Source organism: Microdochium trichocladiopsis, assembly GCF_020744255.1.
Source record: "Microdochium trichocladiopsis strain MPI-CAGE-CH-0230 chromosome Unknown B0I36scaffold_8, whole genome shotgun sequence".
NCBI lineage: Eukaryota > Fungi > Ascomycota > Sordariomycetes > Xylariales > Microdochiaceae > Microdochium > Microdochium trichocladiopsis.
This window is the reverse complement of record NW_025763551.1, coordinates 1754255-1770788: the sequence shown is the minus strand read 5'-3', so window position 1 is coordinate 1770788 and position 16534 is coordinate 1754255. Positions and strand designations below refer to the sequence as shown.

At 56.9% G+C, this 16534-nt stretch overlaps 7 protein-coding genes across 7 annotated transcripts; 3 read left to right on the top strand and 4 right to left on the bottom strand.

Annotated features, from left to right (window-relative positions):
* Positions 1–564: 564 nt before the first annotated feature.
* B0I36DRAFT_249469 (SUR7/PalI family-domain-containing protein) lies at positions 565–1760 on the top strand (the record flags this gene model as incomplete). Its single annotated transcript, XM_046150479.1, has 3 exons — positions 565–771; positions 835–1025; positions 1091–1760. The coding sequence occupies 3 exons, from the start codon at positions 565–567 to the stop codon at positions 1758–1760; spliced, it is 1068 nt and encodes a 355-aa protein (XP_046009448.1).
* A 214-nt stretch (positions 1761–1974) lies between these two features.
* On the bottom strand, positions 1975–3696 carry B0I36DRAFT_433723 (uncharacterized protein). Its single transcript, XM_046162672.1, has 2 exons — positions 2748–3696; positions 1975–2640 (listed from the first exon to the last, which is right to left on the bottom strand). The coding sequence occupies exons 1-2, from the start codon at positions 3388–3390 to the stop codon at positions 2234–2236; spliced, it is 1050 nt and encodes a 349-aa protein (XP_046009447.1). The 5' UTR covers positions 3391–3696; the 3' UTR covers positions 1975–2233.
* A 1481-nt stretch (positions 3697–5177) lies between these two features.
* On the bottom strand, positions 5178–6020 carry B0I36DRAFT_352123 (uncharacterized protein; the record flags this gene model as incomplete). Its single annotated transcript, XM_046157082.1, has 1 exon — positions 5178–6020. One exon carries the CDS (start codon positions 6018–6020, stop codon positions 5178–5180), a length of 843 nt encoding a protein of 280 aa, XP_046009446.1.
* A 2546-nt stretch (positions 6021–8566) lies between these two features.
* On the top strand, positions 8567–9280 carry B0I36DRAFT_365822 (uncharacterized protein; the record flags this gene model as incomplete). The annotated part of the gene is made up of 1 exon (XM_046159201.1): positions 8567–9280. One exon carries the CDS (start codon positions 8567–8569, stop codon positions 9278–9280), a length of 714 nt encoding a protein of 237 aa, XP_046009445.1.
* A 1234-nt stretch (positions 9281–10514) lies between these two features.
* B0I36DRAFT_330164 (glutamine synthetase) lies at positions 10515–13179 on the bottom strand. The gene is made up of 5 exons (XM_046154806.1): positions 12806–13179; positions 12654–12686; positions 12352–12444; positions 11130–11739; positions 10515–11065 (listed from the first exon to the last, which is right to left on the bottom strand). The coding sequence occupies exons 1-5, from the start codon at positions 12806–12808 to the stop codon at positions 10719–10721; spliced, it is 1086 nt and encodes a 361-aa protein (XP_046009444.1). The 5' UTR covers positions 12809–13179; the 3' UTR covers positions 10515–10718.
* A 703-nt stretch (positions 13180–13882) lies between these two features.
* B0I36DRAFT_330162 (uncharacterized protein) lies at positions 13883–14324 on the bottom strand. The gene has a single exon (XM_046154805.1). The coding sequence runs from the start codon at positions 14313–14315 to the stop codon at positions 14115–14117; it is 201 nt and encodes a 66-aa protein (XP_046009443.1). The 5' UTR covers positions 14316–14324; the 3' UTR covers positions 13883–14114.
* Positions 14325–14848: 524 nt separating this feature from the next.
* On the top strand, positions 14849–16146 carry B0I36DRAFT_155493 (uncharacterized protein). The gene is made up of 4 exons (XM_046148592.1): positions 14849–15056; positions 15169–15738; positions 15796–15922; positions 15990–16146. Exons 1-3 carry the CDS (start codon positions 15044–15046, stop codon positions 15909–15911), a joined length of 699 nt encoding a protein of 232 aa, XP_046009442.1. The 5' UTR covers positions 14849–15043; the 3' UTR covers positions 15912–15922; positions 15990–16146.
* The last annotated feature ends 388 nt before the right edge of the window (positions 16147–16534 follow it).

Sequence of the window (16534 nt, the reverse complement as noted above, 5' to 3'; positions counted from 1 at the left end):
GCGCGTACAGCAGGATCATCGAGTGCGATAAGCACCGAATGACAACAATGACTGGGCCATGCTGCGTCCTCGAGGCTCGAGGAGGAGCAACAAGGCCCAGTTCTCAAGCTTGTTGAGTGCAAAGAGTGGAAACGATTGTCCAAGATGCTCCGCCCATCCGTCCACCCTTTCGTGCACGAGTGGCCCACCAGGCCGGTACTTGCAGGTACGGCCAGGCCCCTTGTTGCCGTCATTGCCTGAGCCGCTCGGCTCGAGCTTGTCGTCTCCTAAAGCCCAAACAAGCCCGCCCAGCACAGTGGAGGCCCTGAGCGTCGTCAACATGTGTCGATCTGGAAACCCTCCACAAACACTCCTGCATCTTCTCTTGTCCGGGTACCGCATGTCGAATCTGGGCTTGACTTGCCCGCCAACTCGCTCTCACGGCCAGAACGAGCCCATGCTCTATTGAGCTCAACCCCAGCATCTGTATCCCGTCGGCACCGACTCAATTGCCTGGTTCAACGAAGTTCTTCGTCACGATAGACCGCGTTGATACCCAGCACAAACTACAAACCCACGACAGCCATGGCGGGCTTCCGCTTCCGCAGGCGAGGAGCGGGTCCTCAGGACCATCACGATAGTGACAGTTCCGTCACCCAGACTGACACCCAGTACACCGAGCACGGCCAGAACTACAGCAAAGTTGCCGTGAAGCAGGCGACCAAGACGAGGCGCAACGCCATCATATTTGCCTGCTTCTGCTATCTCATGACTCTCGTCTTCCTCATTGTGGTCAGTATTCGTCTCACGTCGAAGGCTACGGTCAGCTTACTAACATTGGGGTCTACATCACAGGTCGAGGTCGGCAACACGCCTGGCAGCGGTCCGCGGCAAAATATCTACTTCTTCAAGCTCGATCTCGCCGACATCATTGCTCAGTCTCTACCTCAGGGCTTGATCCTGACGAACTCTATCGCTCGCACACTGGGCTTGCACGACTTCTACCAGGTTGGCCTGTGGAACTTCTGCGAAGGCTATCTCGATGAGTGCGTCTCCTGGTGCTATGCTTTCTCCCGCAACACAAGTTGACTGACCTCGTGTCCCAAAACAGAGGCATAACATATTGTTCCCAGCCACAGGCAATGTACTGGTTCAACCCTGTCCAGATCCTCCTGTCGGAGCTCTTCGCGGGCGCTTCCATCGCCCTACCCAGCGAGGTCAACAACATCCTCGACATCCTGCAGATCGCCTCGCACGTCATGTTCGGCTGTTTCCTGGCGGCACTATGCTTGTCATTCGTGCTCATCATCGCCAGTCCCATCGTGCTGCGCTCGCGCCTTTGGTCCGGCGTGCTCTCTGTCTTCGCCTTTCTCAACAGCCTGCTCATCATCGTTGGGTCCGCGGTCGGCACAGCGATGGGACTTATCGCGCAATATGCGCTCTCCTCCCAGCCAGAACTTAACGTCAAGTGTGAGCTCGGCATCACAATGTACGTCCTGATGTGGATCGCGGCCGGCTTCTCCGTGCTTGCATTCTTCGTGCACGCGGGCATGTGCTGCTGCTGCACCTCCCGTCGGGACATCCGTACGGGCCGGCGCAACATTGTTGGTGCTGGCAGGAAAGAGGGTGCAGCTGGTGGCGGCGGCGTGGCACACGATTATACCGAGCGTGGCGGCGCCACCAATGGACGTAGCGAAGGCGTGGTCGACGAAGAGAAGACGCACGGATACAGCCTGCCCAAGTTCACCAAGATGAGGCGCAAGCCGACGGTGCGCAGCTGAGTTAGACGAGGCAGTAGCCATGCCTGGCGAGAGTAGAGGGATAGAACACTTTTATTTCGCCTCACACATCCTTCCTGTCATCTGAAAATCAGTGCCAGGACCATACGAAGATCATGACCAGGCTTAGGTGCACATATCTAGGAGAAAAGAGGGACCAAAGAATAGACTATTGAAACATAGATAGCGCTTCGTTAGACACGCTAATTTGAGCGATACTGCTCTTGGAAATACCTGTGAATCGTCACATTGAGATATGGCACCAACACTCCGCCCTACAGCGTCGCATATTGTAGCGTAACCCTGAGCCATAATAAAGCCAGGATCTGTGGTGTAGAATCTTCCCCAATCCGACAATGGTATCATTGAATACGCGTTCCCTATCTTCAGGTCATTCGTCACGCCGGACACATTGAGTGGTGTGCCAGTGTGCCCCTACACGACCGTATGGTGCGCCCACGCTCGCCATTCTGCACTCATTTTGACTCGATTCCGTACGCCTTCAACGCCGTAGCGCCCCAAATGTTCCGCTGTGCCTCATCATCGAGCGTGGCCATCCAGCACAGCCTCGCAACAACCTTCTGCCACTTTGCCCACGCCTCGGACGCGCCAACACCCACGGTGCAGACGGGCCAGTCGCTGCCAAACATGATTCTGTCGCTGCCGAACGCCGCCAGGATGACGGAAAGCCATGGCATCAGGGCCTCGAAGATGTCCTCGGCGGGACGCTCCTTGAGAGAGTCTGGCATCTCGGAGAAGCCGCCCGAGATCTTCATGTATGTCTGCTCGCACTTGCCGAGGGTAAACATAGCTGTGCGCCAGGCGAGGAAAGACGGCGAGGACATGGTGTTGTACACGCCGAGGTCGGGCTTGCACATGTGGTCTATGATCAAAAATCATGGTCAGCAGGGTTGAGCAATGCCACCGAGTATCTGTGAAAGTGCACAGGATTCCACAACAAAGGGATAGAAGAGGAGAGGCAAGACTCACTAAGGATGAAAACAACCTTGTCCTCCTCAGGCACACCCTCGTGAGCACGATCAATCATCTCAACCGCCTCCTCGAGCTGCACCCTGCCACGACGGTGCTGGTCGATGCCCAGATCGAACACGAGCTTCTTGCGGCCCAGCAGCTTCAAGCTCTCAATGAACTCGTCGGTCAAGCAGGTCCCATTCGGCTTGTCCTGCAGCAAGTACCGGAACCCGCGCACTTTGCTCCAGCTCTCGCCCGCGACCTCCTGCGCCTTGGCAATGTACTTTTCGAGCACGGCCGCGCCGCTCGGCATCGGCGCCCAGGGGATGTACGCGACGCACAGCTCGGAGTCCTCCTTGGTGTGGCCCTGCCCTTCGCGGGGGTTGCCCGTCACGATGCGCTTCAGCCAGTCGATCTCGGCGAGCGGGTGCTCCCAGCCCTTGCTGCCGCCAGCCTCGTCAGCACCGGAGGCGAGGTCATGCTTGCGGTCGGTCTCGAGGAAGATGAAGCCCTTTGCCGCGCCGCCGGTCGCCGCCTTGTAGTCCTCCACCGAGTGCTGCTTGCCCAGCGGGTTCTCGGGCGTGTACCAGGACAGAGTGTCGAGCTCTGCCTCTGGGTACAGGTGGATGTGTGAGTCGATTATGGGGAAGGATGTCGCCATGGTTGCTGTGAGGCGCCGGGGACAAAACTATTTTTGTTTGATACTGCCCTGGAATCTAGCTGGTCAAATGGAACGGCCAGAGGGAACTGTTGTCAGGCGACTGTACACAGGACGGGCTGGCGCAAATACTGGGCGACTCAGAGTCTTGCTTTCTTTCCTAGCAGTTGACAGAAGTAAAGTCAAGTTGGCCTGGGAAAACAATCGGAGAAGAAGTTTCGGTGAGTAACGCGTACATGCCCAGGCTTGTGTTGTCAACTTTTGGACCCTTTGATCCCAGCAGGCGGCTCGGGGCAGAGCTACCCCGCCACGCCACGGCGTTGTGGCCCCAATCTCAGGGGGGAGGTGCGGGTGGAGTTTCCCCACCTGCCTGCTCTCTATCGCCCTATTGCCCTACAGCTTAGGGGTAAGATAGGTCGCTGTGAGCCGGTACTTGCCGTGGTCAGTCTCCACGGGTCAATCAGATACTTGCCAGTTCCAGTCATGTCGAGATCACTGTGATAACTTCCGCAAGTCAGCGTGGAAAAGGCGACACTCGCAGGACGAGTTCTAAGAATGCCCTTGTGTCACCGAGACGAACAAAGTCAACTTTGAAGATGGAATGTACTTTGGACATGTCCTTCTCCAAAATACCCGTCGGCATTTTAAGCATGATCCCTGGGTGATGGACCACCGGATGACAGCGGCCGAAAGAAACGGGCTCACCATTACAATTTCTCTCCGCCAGGTTGGTAGCATTTATGATGGGAAGTTCGACAGGTTACAAGCGAGCATTGGGGACATGTCACAAGATGCACCGGACATTGTGGATGTATAAGATTCATATCGTCATCTCATAAAAAAAGGCAGATCATGACTTGCATCACTCTCTGTAACTATTTACATGGAAGTTTTTCTTGCGTGACAAGCAATGTTTTTGGTGAGCTTTCTGGCTCTTTGTCTTTTTCCTGCCGACCTATTCTCAAACACTTCCCTTTTTTTTGGTTTTTCTTCACCATTTTAGTTCGAAAAGGTCAGGCAAAAGTGGCTGGCTTGTGGGGGGAAAAACAAGACCACGTGGTTCTCGGACGGGTGCGGAGCTGGTCGGTGACGGCGTGTCCATCATCTTGACTGTACTGAAGGACAACAGGGCGAAGGTGATGGACAAGACAGGTCCCGTGCTCGTGACGCTGAAGATCGGGCACAAGGCTCTCCTGTTTCTTCAGGGGACAATTTCTTATGAACAATTGCCATGATTGGGTTTGCAAGAGGACAAAGAGAGCCTGTGGAGTCGGACGAACAACTACTCGATCCCAGAGGAATTCGAGCATCGTTCGGCCCGGGGGGTTTGCGCACAGCACAAGGAAGCGGACGAGTGGAGGTCCCAGGTACTGCTTTGCAAGAACCAGCTTGCAAAGAGACCGGACGGGCGGGACAAGCTCCATCGTAGTCAGGATGCTCTCAAAGTAAGAGTAGCATTCTTTTCGCCTTCCTGGCGTGCTGCGCTGGAGGTAGAGTCTGGTGTTGTGGTTCTAATGCAAAGGGAACAACAAGACGAGAGACGCGCAGCGCGGTCGAGCATGCCATACCCAGAAGTCAACCGGGCATTAGTGGCAGCGACGCGGGGTCAATCTCGTAAATGAGTGACGACCATATTCTCTTCTTCTTCTGTGTATTACTTCTTCCATTACCGATGGTTTCCCCGAGGCAGCAGCTGACTGGGCATCATGAAGCATGGCCGCTGCAGTAGATTGAGGACAGCAACAACTCGTATGAATAATGAATCCCACCCGGGACGGGGGCTGGGCCATTTAGTCGCGGACGACGATGCCGTGGCGGCGGGAGCTGGTGGAGACGTACTCGTCCTCGGAGGAGGAGCAGTCAGAGTCGTCGTCGGAGTAGCCGCAGCGGGAGCCACCGCAGTCGATCTTGACGCGGTCACCCTTGCGGGTGATGCCGTAGCGCTCGCAGGTGCAAGAGCTGCAGTCAGAGGCGGGGGTGCTGTAGCCGGACATGGACGAGTTGGGCGAGGAGCTGTCGGAGCGGTAGGAGACGCTGGAGCCGGTGGAGGAGGCGGGCGAGGTGCAGAAGTCGGTGATGATGTCCTCCTCGTCGAAGCCGGCAGCGTTGAAGCGGGCGGTCAGCTCCTCAATGGTCTCCTCGTCGCAGTAGTCGGCATCGAGGATGTGGCGGGTGGCGTGGGGAGCCATGGGCTTGGGAGCAACAATCTGCGAGGTCGACAGAGGGCGGCCCTTGGGGATGTCGCTGGAGCGCTTGGAGGAGCGGTGGCTCTTGTCCTTGGAGGAAGACTTGGACGAGGACTTGCTGGAGGACGACTTGGAAGACTTGGAGGACTTGTCCTTGGGGACGTCGAGGATGTTGAGCTCGCGGCCAGTGGTGGGCTCGACGGTGGAGGCCTCGCTGGGGTTGTGGGAGACGTGGTAGCCGTCAATGATGTAGTAGTACCAGTAGCGCTTGCCAGCCTCAAGGTTGCCGGAGAAGCGGAAGGTACCCTTCCACGAGCCAGACTTGGACGAAGACTTGTCCTTGGACAGGGGGATCTGGCCAGCGTAGTTGTCCCACGAGCCGAGGAGGTGGACGGACTTGACGCCGGAAGAGACGCGAAGAGAGAAAGACAGCTGGATGGACGCCATTTTGATTGTAGTTGGGGCTTTGCAAAAAAGATTGTGTTGTGTAGTTGGTGTTTCAAGTGTCTTTGATGAGCAAGAAAAGCTAGGCTTTCGTTTGATTAAGTTGACCGGCAACTATGATTTGGTTTTTTTGAGTTTTGAGAGTGAGAGTAGATTATTGCGAGTAGAGCACAGCTCGTACAAGCGTAGAGAGAAAAAGGACAGGGAAAGGGGGAAAACGAAAAGACTAGCTTTTGTTGATTAGATGCTTGCTGAAGAGGAAAAGAGAAGACAAGAGGAAGAAACGGGTGGCGGATGTTGCTCGTATTATACAAAGTGCCGGCCGGCCTCGAGAACGGCCACGAGGAGGGAGGGGGGGCCGCGTCTAGGGCCGCCTTGGCCATGGATGGTGTGCAAGTCGTCGATCCCATCCTGGCAAACATTAACAGACAGCAGTCCAGCTGGTGGGCCCGCAGGCTGGGTGCTCGTCGCCCATGGGTGGTCGTGGGGCGCTCTGCCAAGCCATCAAGCCGATATCACCCAAGGACAAGCATGAACCTGGCCGCAAGAAGAATCGAGCTGGACTTGCAGCCAGCTGCATGCAGAAGCACTGCATGACTGGCGGCTAAGCAAGCTCGTGGGGAGTTGCTGGACGGGCCAGAGGGCAATAATAGCACAATAAGCTTATTGGCTGCACCCGGAAGGACTAGTCGAAAAGGGCCATGCAGCGTCTAAACTTGAGTCCCCATTGGCTGACATTGAGACCCTGTCAACCCATGGCCCGCTGGTCGTCACACCTGGCCACGCCAGGGTGTTGACCAATGGCGCGCTCGAGGACGAGGACGGTGGCTGCAGCTGCTGGGCTAGCACGTCGTAACCATGCCGGCGGGGCGTTGTGTTCTTCATTGTGGATGGCTCGGGGCTGACATTGGCGGACATTTGCAATGTGACGGTCTCGTGCCCTGCAAGCCTGGTCAGAAAAGTGCCATGAGCTTTGACCAGGGAGCTGGCGATTGACGACGAGATTGGCCATGTTTTGATCCTTTCGCAAAGTCATGCATGCAGCATATGCGATGCATCATGCTCGTTCATGAAAGGATGGCAGCTCAACGCCATGGGCAGAAAGACACGGACCGTAGCAATGTTGACGGGCAGGGTCTGGAGTTTTCAAGTACTATGGTGACGAGCTGGAGTAGCGACATAACTTATTGGCAGGCCAGCTACACAAGACAGATCCAGCTGCACCGGTTTTCCTCACTGCCATTGGCGATAGTTGGTATTTCAAACACTCCTGGACATGAGGATATTGTCAACTGCCCCATCCAGCAAAGCAGCAGGCCAGTTCACAAAATGTCGGACGACGTGCGGGATGGGCACGACATGGAAATCATGAGCGTGGTGGAGGCCCAGAGACATTTAAGCCAGGCAGGAATCCATGTCCTATGCATGCACGCGTTAGCTCCGGCGGGTAATGGCAACGATGCCATACAGTGGAAGGCGAGCAGTGCAGTGCAGGCGGACTCCGCATGTCTTACTCCGTACTCCATGGCCGACGGGCTCGACTGGTGGGGCCCCTTTTATTCGCAAGCTGTTGATGATGGCGCCGAGCGAGGACTGGGATGCATGGTGTGTTGCTGGCCGGCATTGGCCTCTGGGAGACTGAGACAGTATTGCGGATCAATTGTCGTGATGCGCAAGGAAGCCACTTGCAGCTGCTGAAGCTGAGTGGAGGACCACAGTTAGTTACCCTGCCTGGGAGCTTGGGAGCCTTAGGCCAAGCACGGTGAGCAACGGGGCAAATCACTTGAGCAATCACCTGACGAGAGGGGCTGCCCAGGTGGCTGGTGCTGCCGCGGCCACAAGTGCAGCCGCATTTGTCATTCGCCAGCTTCGGCCGCCAACCCGCATAGATCAACCTGCTCAACCGCGCTGTGGCTGCTGATCCCCAGAGCCGGCTGGACTCGAGTCGCCCGCCTGACCGGTCACAATCCGGCAGCTGCAAAAAGCCAAGAGACCGTTGCTGTCGGGGCAACTTCTGCATCGCGCGCTGCGGCTTCCAAGGCAGCTGCAGTGTAACCACATCGACCACTCCCTGGCGACGACTTAGCCGCCCAGACAGGCCTGCCGATCAGCACGGTAAGTCCGGTGAAGCATGGGCATGGCATGGCCTCCGCTGGTACCGTCAATCAGCTTTGTTCGGTAACCGACGACATGGAGGTGGGATGGCAGCAACGGTCTGGCCTCTGGGCGCACCTGTTGCTGGCTGTATGGGTGGGACCTCTGGCGTACCTGGCACCGCGTCTAAACCCCTCCAACACTTCCATGCAACCACTTACACGCCTGGGGGCACATCACATCTTGAAAACCACCAACGCTCCAGTCCCATTCGTCGCCAACGCCGTGATGGCGTGCATGAGCTCGCGTGCTCAAAAGCCCCGACAACATCACAAACATACAGCTGGCTGACATGGATCGTAGCCTATAGCATCGACCCGTGCCCCTGGATTCCCCGGTCTGGTCTTGATTCCGGCAGGCAAATCCACCCACCCTGCTGGGCTGCTGAAGATAACATGGACGCAGTGCCCACTACCACCAATGGGCCGAGGGCAATCCCGGCCGCCGCCCTCGTCAGCTCCGTCACGGACTACGTCAAGGAGTACATGGCCAAGTATGACGGCTCCCATGACTACCACCACATCGAGCGAGTAGTCGGTCTCGCCAGGCACATCCAAGCCAGCTCGGCCCCTGACAGCCCTGCCGGCAAGAGCGACCTCCACGTCGTCACCCTAAGCGCCCTGCTCCACGATGTCGGCGACAAGAAGTATCTCAAGGCCGGCGAGGACCACACCACCATGGTCGCACACCTCCTCGTCTCCCTCGGCGCAGACGAGACCCTCGCAGACCGTGTGCAGACCATCTGCCTCGGCGTCAGCTACTCCAGCGAGATCAAGGACCCGGAGCGGGTGAGGAAGCTCGTCCTGGAGCATCCCGAGCTCGCCATCGTCCAGGACGCCGACCGCCTCGACGCCATTGGCGCCATTGGCATTGGCAGGACATTCACCTTTGGCGGCGCCAAGAGTGCCGGGTCGGCCACAGTCGGCGGCGGCCGGTCCATGTATGACACGATCGAGCACTTCCACGACAAATTGCTCAAGCTTGAAAACATGATGAAGACGGATGTCGGTCGCCAGCTGGCCAGGGAGAGGACAGTTCGCATGGAGAAGTTCTTGGACTGGTGGGCCGATGAGAAGGCCTTTGCGAGCGCCTCCGGTCTGGACGGATGAAGATGACGACGGCATTAGAGTCACGTCTTGGGACCAGCAATGGGTCTGAGTAGGACGAACGATTACATCCTTGCGAATTGAAAAGCTAGGCTAGAGATCGTCGGGAGATAGACTTGCCATTTCGTAGAGATGACCCAGTATAGACAAAGCCCGTAGAATCAGACGGTTCAATTTTACGCATACGAGACATCCTACATCCATGACGACGTGTTTCCCTCTTGATGAACGACTAAGGAACATGACGACGCAGGTAGAGTGTCCCACCGGGCTATTTATCCCCTGATACATCGCAATATCTCTCGCCGGAAAGCGAGGGTGCAGTCGAAAAAAGAGCGTAAGAGGAATGAAAAAATAAAGGAAAATAAACCCAACGTCTGAGTGGGTTCGGCCAGATGGGTACCGTGGGCTCGAGTACCTGATTGTTGTTGCGCATCGCAATTCCTTTCGCCCTTTGTTGTTATCGTCTTTGTCGTCATCGCTGTCGTAAAAAGGTCGCCAATTAAAACTGCAATATTACCCCCAGGTCTTGAAGGACCCTCCCCGCCCACGTCGTCGGCAGCGACTTGGTCCGCCGCAGCAGCTAAAAAGTACAAAAGCTCTCTCTGCTCCTGTTAAGACATGAGAGACTGGAGGAACAGGGTAAGTCTATCCCCCCCCCCCCGGCAGCACGAATGTGCTCTCTTGGACAGTGACAACACAAACCGCAGCACAATATGACGAGCAACAACAAAAAGGCAAGATAACCACCCAATATGATTATCAGCGTCCTTCAAAGTTTCTTGGCAAGTGCTTCGTTCGGGGATGGTGAAGGACATTGAACGTGGAGTTCTCACTGGGTCCTGATCGGGACGGCAAATTCGTCGGTGGGCACTCTGTACCTGCATACCTAGGTAATCTGCCATTAGATCTCGCGCAGCAGTATTTCGGATAGAATGCTTCATTCATTTTGGGGGGTTGTGCCATGATACTGCCCCATCAGGTCCGTTCCCATGGCGGGACGTCTCGAACGATCTCGATTCGGTATCGAGTGTCTCATCGTAAAGCATTGCAAATGTGGAAGTGAAAAGAGCCTCGGCGGAACTGTAATCTCCTCTTAAGACCTCAAGTATGTCTCCACGTAAAGTTATGTGTTGGAAAATGGTTCCCTTTACCGTGATATAGGTTTGGCCTGACACTTAGCCGGATCTCACATTCATGTTCGTTCACAAGTGGTCATTGTGTTATGGTCATTGTGTTGCTTGGTAATTCTTTTTTCATTCCACATCACTCGATGGACCTATTTCTTTTGTGCAGGCCCTCTCGATGTCCACTATCCGCCCAGATAAAGGCAAGTCGTTTTCTATGTAAGCAAGGCTTGATTCCAAAAGCAACAAAGGTTTAAAACTCCCAATAAGCCGTATTGGAGAAGTCGAAGCAGAGGCGGGGTATCCTAGGTAATTTATTTGGCGGCACCGAAGATGGTCTCCATCATGATACCAGTGATCTGGTACGGGTCGGCGTTGGAGGCGGGCCGGCGGTCCTCGAAGTAACCGTAGCCCTTGGCAGCGGTCTCTCTGGGGATACGGATGGAGGCACCACGGTTGGCAACACCGTACGAGAACTGGTCAATGGCACCAGTCTCGTGTCTGCCGGTGAGACGGGCCTCGTTGCCCTCTCCGTAGACAAGGATGTGCTCCTTGTGGCGACCCTCAAGCTTCTTGATGGCAGCCTCAATGTGCTTCATGCCACCCTCGACACGCATCTCCTTGCTGGAGAAGTTGCTGTGAAGACCGGCACCGTTCCAGTCTGTGACGTCATTTGTTAGCATGGTTGCGGCAGCCTAGGGCGCGCAATTAGGAAAGTGACTTACCACCAGGGATAGGCTTGGGGTGGACGGAAACCTTGGCGCCAAACTCCTCGGCGACGCGGTGGAGCAGGAAGCGGGCCATCCAGAGGTGGTCACCCATCTCGATGCCGAGGCAAGGGCCGACCTGGAACTCCCACTGGGCAGGCATGACCTCGGCGTTGGTGCCGGAGATCTTGATGCCGGCGTACAGGCAGGCCTTGTAGTGAGCCTCGACGATGTCACGGCACACAACCTTGCCGGCACCAACACCGCAGTAGTAAGGACCCTGGGGGGCAGGGAAGCCGTTCTTGGGCCAGCCGTAGGGCCTGTCGCTCATGTCGAAGAGAGTGTACTCCTGCTCGAGACCGAACCAAGGCTCGTGCTCGGCGTGGGTCTCCATGAGCTTGGCGGCCTCATGGCGGTGGTTGAACTTGTTGGGGGTGCCATCAGACATCCAGCACTCAGAGAGAACCAGGATGTTGGGGACGCCACGGAACGGGTCAGGAAAGACGGCAACCGGACGCAGGTAGACGTCAGAGTTGTCGCCGGGGGCCTGCTCGGTGGACGAGCCGTCGAAGTTCCATACGGGAAGGTCCTCAGGCTTGAAACCGCCCTCAGGAACGGAAGTCAGAGTCTAGAGAGTGGAGACTAGTCAGTACGGCTTGGCTCGATACCATGACAGCAACAGAGAGTGGCGATGACGCGGAACACCGAGAGGCGAAATGGGGTCTGTGTCACTTGGCGTGCCGTTCCAGAAGCCGGCTTAGGCGACTCGGGAAACCTTCGCTGCATGACACGGGGCCACTAGGGCACCTTTGGTGGGGAGCAAGAGGGTGTAAAGGTGGAATCCCGGAGCGCTACCAGGCGCAAAGACGGGGACCATGCCTGAGCGAAATCGTAGGCGCCTGGGGCGTGCGACTCCCCCATGGCCCTGCGGCGGTGCAGCAGTGTCGCTGGGCTGTCACGGCTGAAGCCGGAGGACAAGGGAACCCGCGGCCGGCCTTGAGCCGAACACGACACTGTCGCGGACAGCCCGAGGCCAACAAAGCCACACGACTCGCCCGGCAGCTTCACGAGGACGCTTGGGGACGCCCCGAGATAGGGAAATCGCGGGCAGTGGGGCAGGAAGGAAACAGTGCGTGTATGTGTGTGCGGAGGACAGCTGCTTCCATGACCATGATGGATCGAGTAATGGCGAGGGCTGCGATTCGGTGTAGATAGTGGCAGTTGGGAGGCTATTACGTACTCTGCTCTTGGAGCGAACACCGCCGTGGGCATCGATCCAGACGTACTCGGCCATAGCCGAGCCCTTCTGGTCGAGCTTCATGTACTTCATGAGCTAGTGACACATGTTTGTTAGCAAATGGCGTGTCTTCTCCGTGGGCATTGCCGGCCGCGAGCGTCATGGGCCTCGGCCTGCTCGCCAGGACCCCTTTGCGCGCGGACCAGCGAAATGTGCGCATGCGCATGCGCACGCGCAAAGGGAGGGCGGGCGAGGCAAGAGCGCATGGGCGGGCGTGGCAGGCGGAGGCTCGAGTGCCGACATACGTTCTCAGTGTACGAGACAGTTGTGCTTTCGGCCTGTGGGAGGAGCAATCTGTTAGCAAATCATCTCGTGATGGCTTTGGCTGATTGGTTGCGGGAGCGTGTCCAGGTGGGGAATGCGCTGGGCGCGCAGGGCTGGAGACGAGGCAACTGACCATGGCTGCGGTTGTGACGGTTTGACGACCGGGAAGATGTGTTGGAGGTGAGATTTGTGGTTGGAGATTTCGACTCTAGAGCTGCGGGACAGGCGTGGCTCTTGGATTTCTTGCTGCAAGGGGCACAAGAAGACGTTGAGATTCGGATTGAGAAGCTCAATACTGGAGAGGAGAAGCAGACGAGAGGAGGAGGGGTCTGAGAAGGCGCGGGGTCCCTGAGGGCTTTTATGCGGATAAGGAATGCTTCGCGACCAGCCGGGGCAGTGCGCTTTATCTCTCGCAGCTTGAGGCCATGACGCCCCCCCGGCTGTGTTGAGGCCCGGTATTGCTTCGCGGCTAGCCAGGCCCCAGAGATAAGGAACTCTTGCCCAAGCTGCGGTCGTGTGCTCCGCGTGCTGTCACGGGCAGTGCGTTGCCTGGATTAGCACGCCGTGATACGTAAACCATCCCGATCTGCCTCGTTCCGGGCGCCCTACTGGCTGCGACAGCCCAGGGCTGCAGCAACGGCGGGGAGGGGGGGTGCGTCCCTGGAAAGTGGGCGCGGCCATGCCCGCCCACTCCCATGGTGGGGTTGGTGCAGGTGGGGTTTGCCCCCCCCCCCTCCCTCTCAGATCCCAGGCCAAACATGACCCGGCTGTTGGCAAGCAGATGTTGTTCCTCTAGCTTTTCGGCGGGCGGCCCAGAGCCCGGAGACAGCCGAGCCCAGCCTCGAGGCGAGGCTTGCCACTTTGATGGCATCCTCGTGTTATACGGTAAGCAGGCATCGCCTTCGACGCTCATTACGTTGGTCGCGCTCGGGTGGATTTCGAGCGTTGCTGTCCAGTTGTTGACTGACTGACTGGCGACAGAAGGTTCCGCCTCACGAGAGCTTGCCAAACGACGGTTTCCACTTTGATGTGGCTGCCCGGGCCAAGGGGACCAGCGACCGCTTCAAAGGAAGACACTACACAGCACACTACACAGGAAGCGCAGCCGCCACGCTTCGCTCAGCTGGGGACTCGCCTTGGGGGTCTGTGCCTTGCGACCTGGACTCGAACAGGATAGCATCCACCACTTATGAGCTGGGGTCGAGACTCTTTGAAGACATAAAATTGTTCGATTTGTTCTGCACGCCTGTTCCATACAGTATTCCCATGCCGTCCAAGGACTCACCTTGTAGCCAACTAGTGGCTCCAGCTGGACTTCAATATGCCTGCAGAGCATGGTGTGAAGATAGACAACCGACGGTGTGGCCGAAGGACTAGTCAGCGAGATCATTTAGCTCAGAGATGCTAACGCCGACCTCGAAGCCATCTGGCTGGCGCTCGTGTCATTTGAGTGCAGGTCGACTTTGGACGCCCTCAGGAAACTGTCGAGTTGTGGGAGGAACTGGGAGCTTCCGCCTTGGGGCGATATCGGAACTCCATGGGTGGGAAATTGTCGGATCTATTTCCACCGGCGTAGTGGAACCATCCATCTGGCAGCCGAGTTTCCGGGGCACTGGCAGGGCGCTGCTAGAGACACGGATCATCAATGCCCGGAAGGAGAAACCACCATACGCCGCACTTCCGGATACAAGCCCCTTAGACATACAGAAAGCGATGTAGCTCGCAGGCCGTGCAGCTGGTGCCTGGCATGATGCAGTCACCTTTCACAAGACGTTGTACCTGGCCTTGATGCAACGCTGACTCGTCAAATTCCGAGGCTCACTGGGGCCACGGCTGCTGTCGAATTGGACGTACGATACAGTATTAGTGTTGCCATGTTCAACGGTGCCTGCGGCGGACAAAAGCCCGTAAATTGTGCCGCGTACTGAGACATGTTGACTCTCGAGCCACGAGACCACATTTTATCCATCTGACTTGTCATTGAGACAAGGGACCTCGCTTCCTCTACCTTCTCAATTCTTCTTCAGACCCCTAACCCTGACATCCGTCGGGTAGAGTGTGCTCTGTCCCGCAAGTCAGAGCAGGCACTTATCAAGTGAACTATGCCTACAAGCCTTGGACTGTGGCCAGCGAGACTAGCGATCACGGAAGGCCTCAGCATAGCCTGGGGGCAAGCACGCTCCTCCGCTAGGCTTCTGTGAAAGTGGCCAGACATGACTTGGGGTGCCCCCAAGCCCTGCCCGGAACGTGGGGCTTACCAAGGGCAACGATCTTGCTCGCAACGACCAGAGGGAAGGGCTGGCGATCGCCAAAGTGGCCAACGAGACGGCAGCCATTACGACGGCAGATTTTGAACACATATGGAGGAGGGATGTGGTCGAGAGGTGCGCGACATCCATCCAAATCTGTTTTGCGTGTCCGAACTTCGGCGCGGAGGGGGCCGTTCATTGCAACACAGACGGTCATTGGTGCGCACAGCTAATCTAGACCCTGAAGGCATTAGCCGATCATGGGCCGCGCTCGAGTGTGGGGGCATCCTGGTCGATATCTCGAAGACCCCAAGCCAGGTAGGCACACCGAAAAAGCAGGAGCGTGGGCGCGCGGGTGACTGCTGGCCAGACAAAGAAAGTAACTCAGATCCGTGGGGGATACTGTCGTCTCTTGTGCATCCTTCCAACGACACTAGGTGGCTAGGAATTAATTGTTGTCAAAATCTGACTCCAGAGGATGATTCGAGCACGGGTATGCAGGACTACGGGACTGCCCCACTAGTTAGCCGTACACCCCTTGGATCTTGCCTAAGCTCGCCGCAATGTTCCGAGGAGTTGTCGAGTGTCAGATGCGCCGTCAGGTGTATCGTCAGCCAGGACAAGGCAAAGTTCGGCATAGCTCGCCGCTCTGCTCGTCTCACGCTGCTCGCTCGTAAAAGTCTTCTCCGTACATTTCACGTAGGGCAACTCTGGCAGGCCTTGCCTTGTTCCCAGCCTGAAGATTATCTGGAGCGCCCTGCCAACATTATCTCGCAATGCTCAGCTGCGCCAATGGCGCCCCGGACTGCCACCAGACGTACAGCACCAGAACTCTAAACCTTCTTTGCATTCGGGTCTGATCTCCGATCTACAGGGCACAGCCAGGTCGACGACTTTGACTCGCTTGGGCGTCGAGGTGGTTTGCCAGGCATGATACATCCGCAAAGGCGTTGCCAAAGTCCCATAGTAGCTGCTGTATGGATCCGCTAGCCTTTCACTCTGTTTGTCACTCCCTGGGGAAATTCTGATGACACTTGTCTGCGTGGTAACTCGGGCTGAGACCGATAGGTTGGTGGCTGCTTGAGAGCGCCCGTCGTGGTGGTGCCGCGGGGGCCCCGCTTGGTTGGCTTGGGGACCGCCGATGTGCGCCCGCGCAAGCGTCCGGGGTGGAAGCCTTGCTGTCGTGATATCGTCGTACGCTGATTCGCCAGCCGCCCGCTATTTCGTCACCAAGTTTGTCGTTGGTTTAGTAACGGTTAAACATTGTCCACCCCGGGCGGCTGCACTGTTCCTGTTGTAAAGGCACTTTGTGTTGGATTGCGTTGGAGACGGCGCTAATCGGGACCCCATCAACGTCCCCCGAGTGGCTGGAATCATCAGTCCTTGCGCTTGATGCTCGATGTTGGCGAGGGAATCTGGGGGTCTCTGCTGCAATGGCTAGTGAGGAGGGCTTCCATGCACGTAGGATTATTCACTGTACCTTCAACTGCCAAGAGCTACCACAACCGGCAGGAGAACAAAGGTCAAAGCCGACCAAGAGATGTGTCCCCAATAAGTGTGCTCTTGTGTTTGTCTGAATCAGAGTTGCGGTCTGTCTCGACTAAAACCTTGCT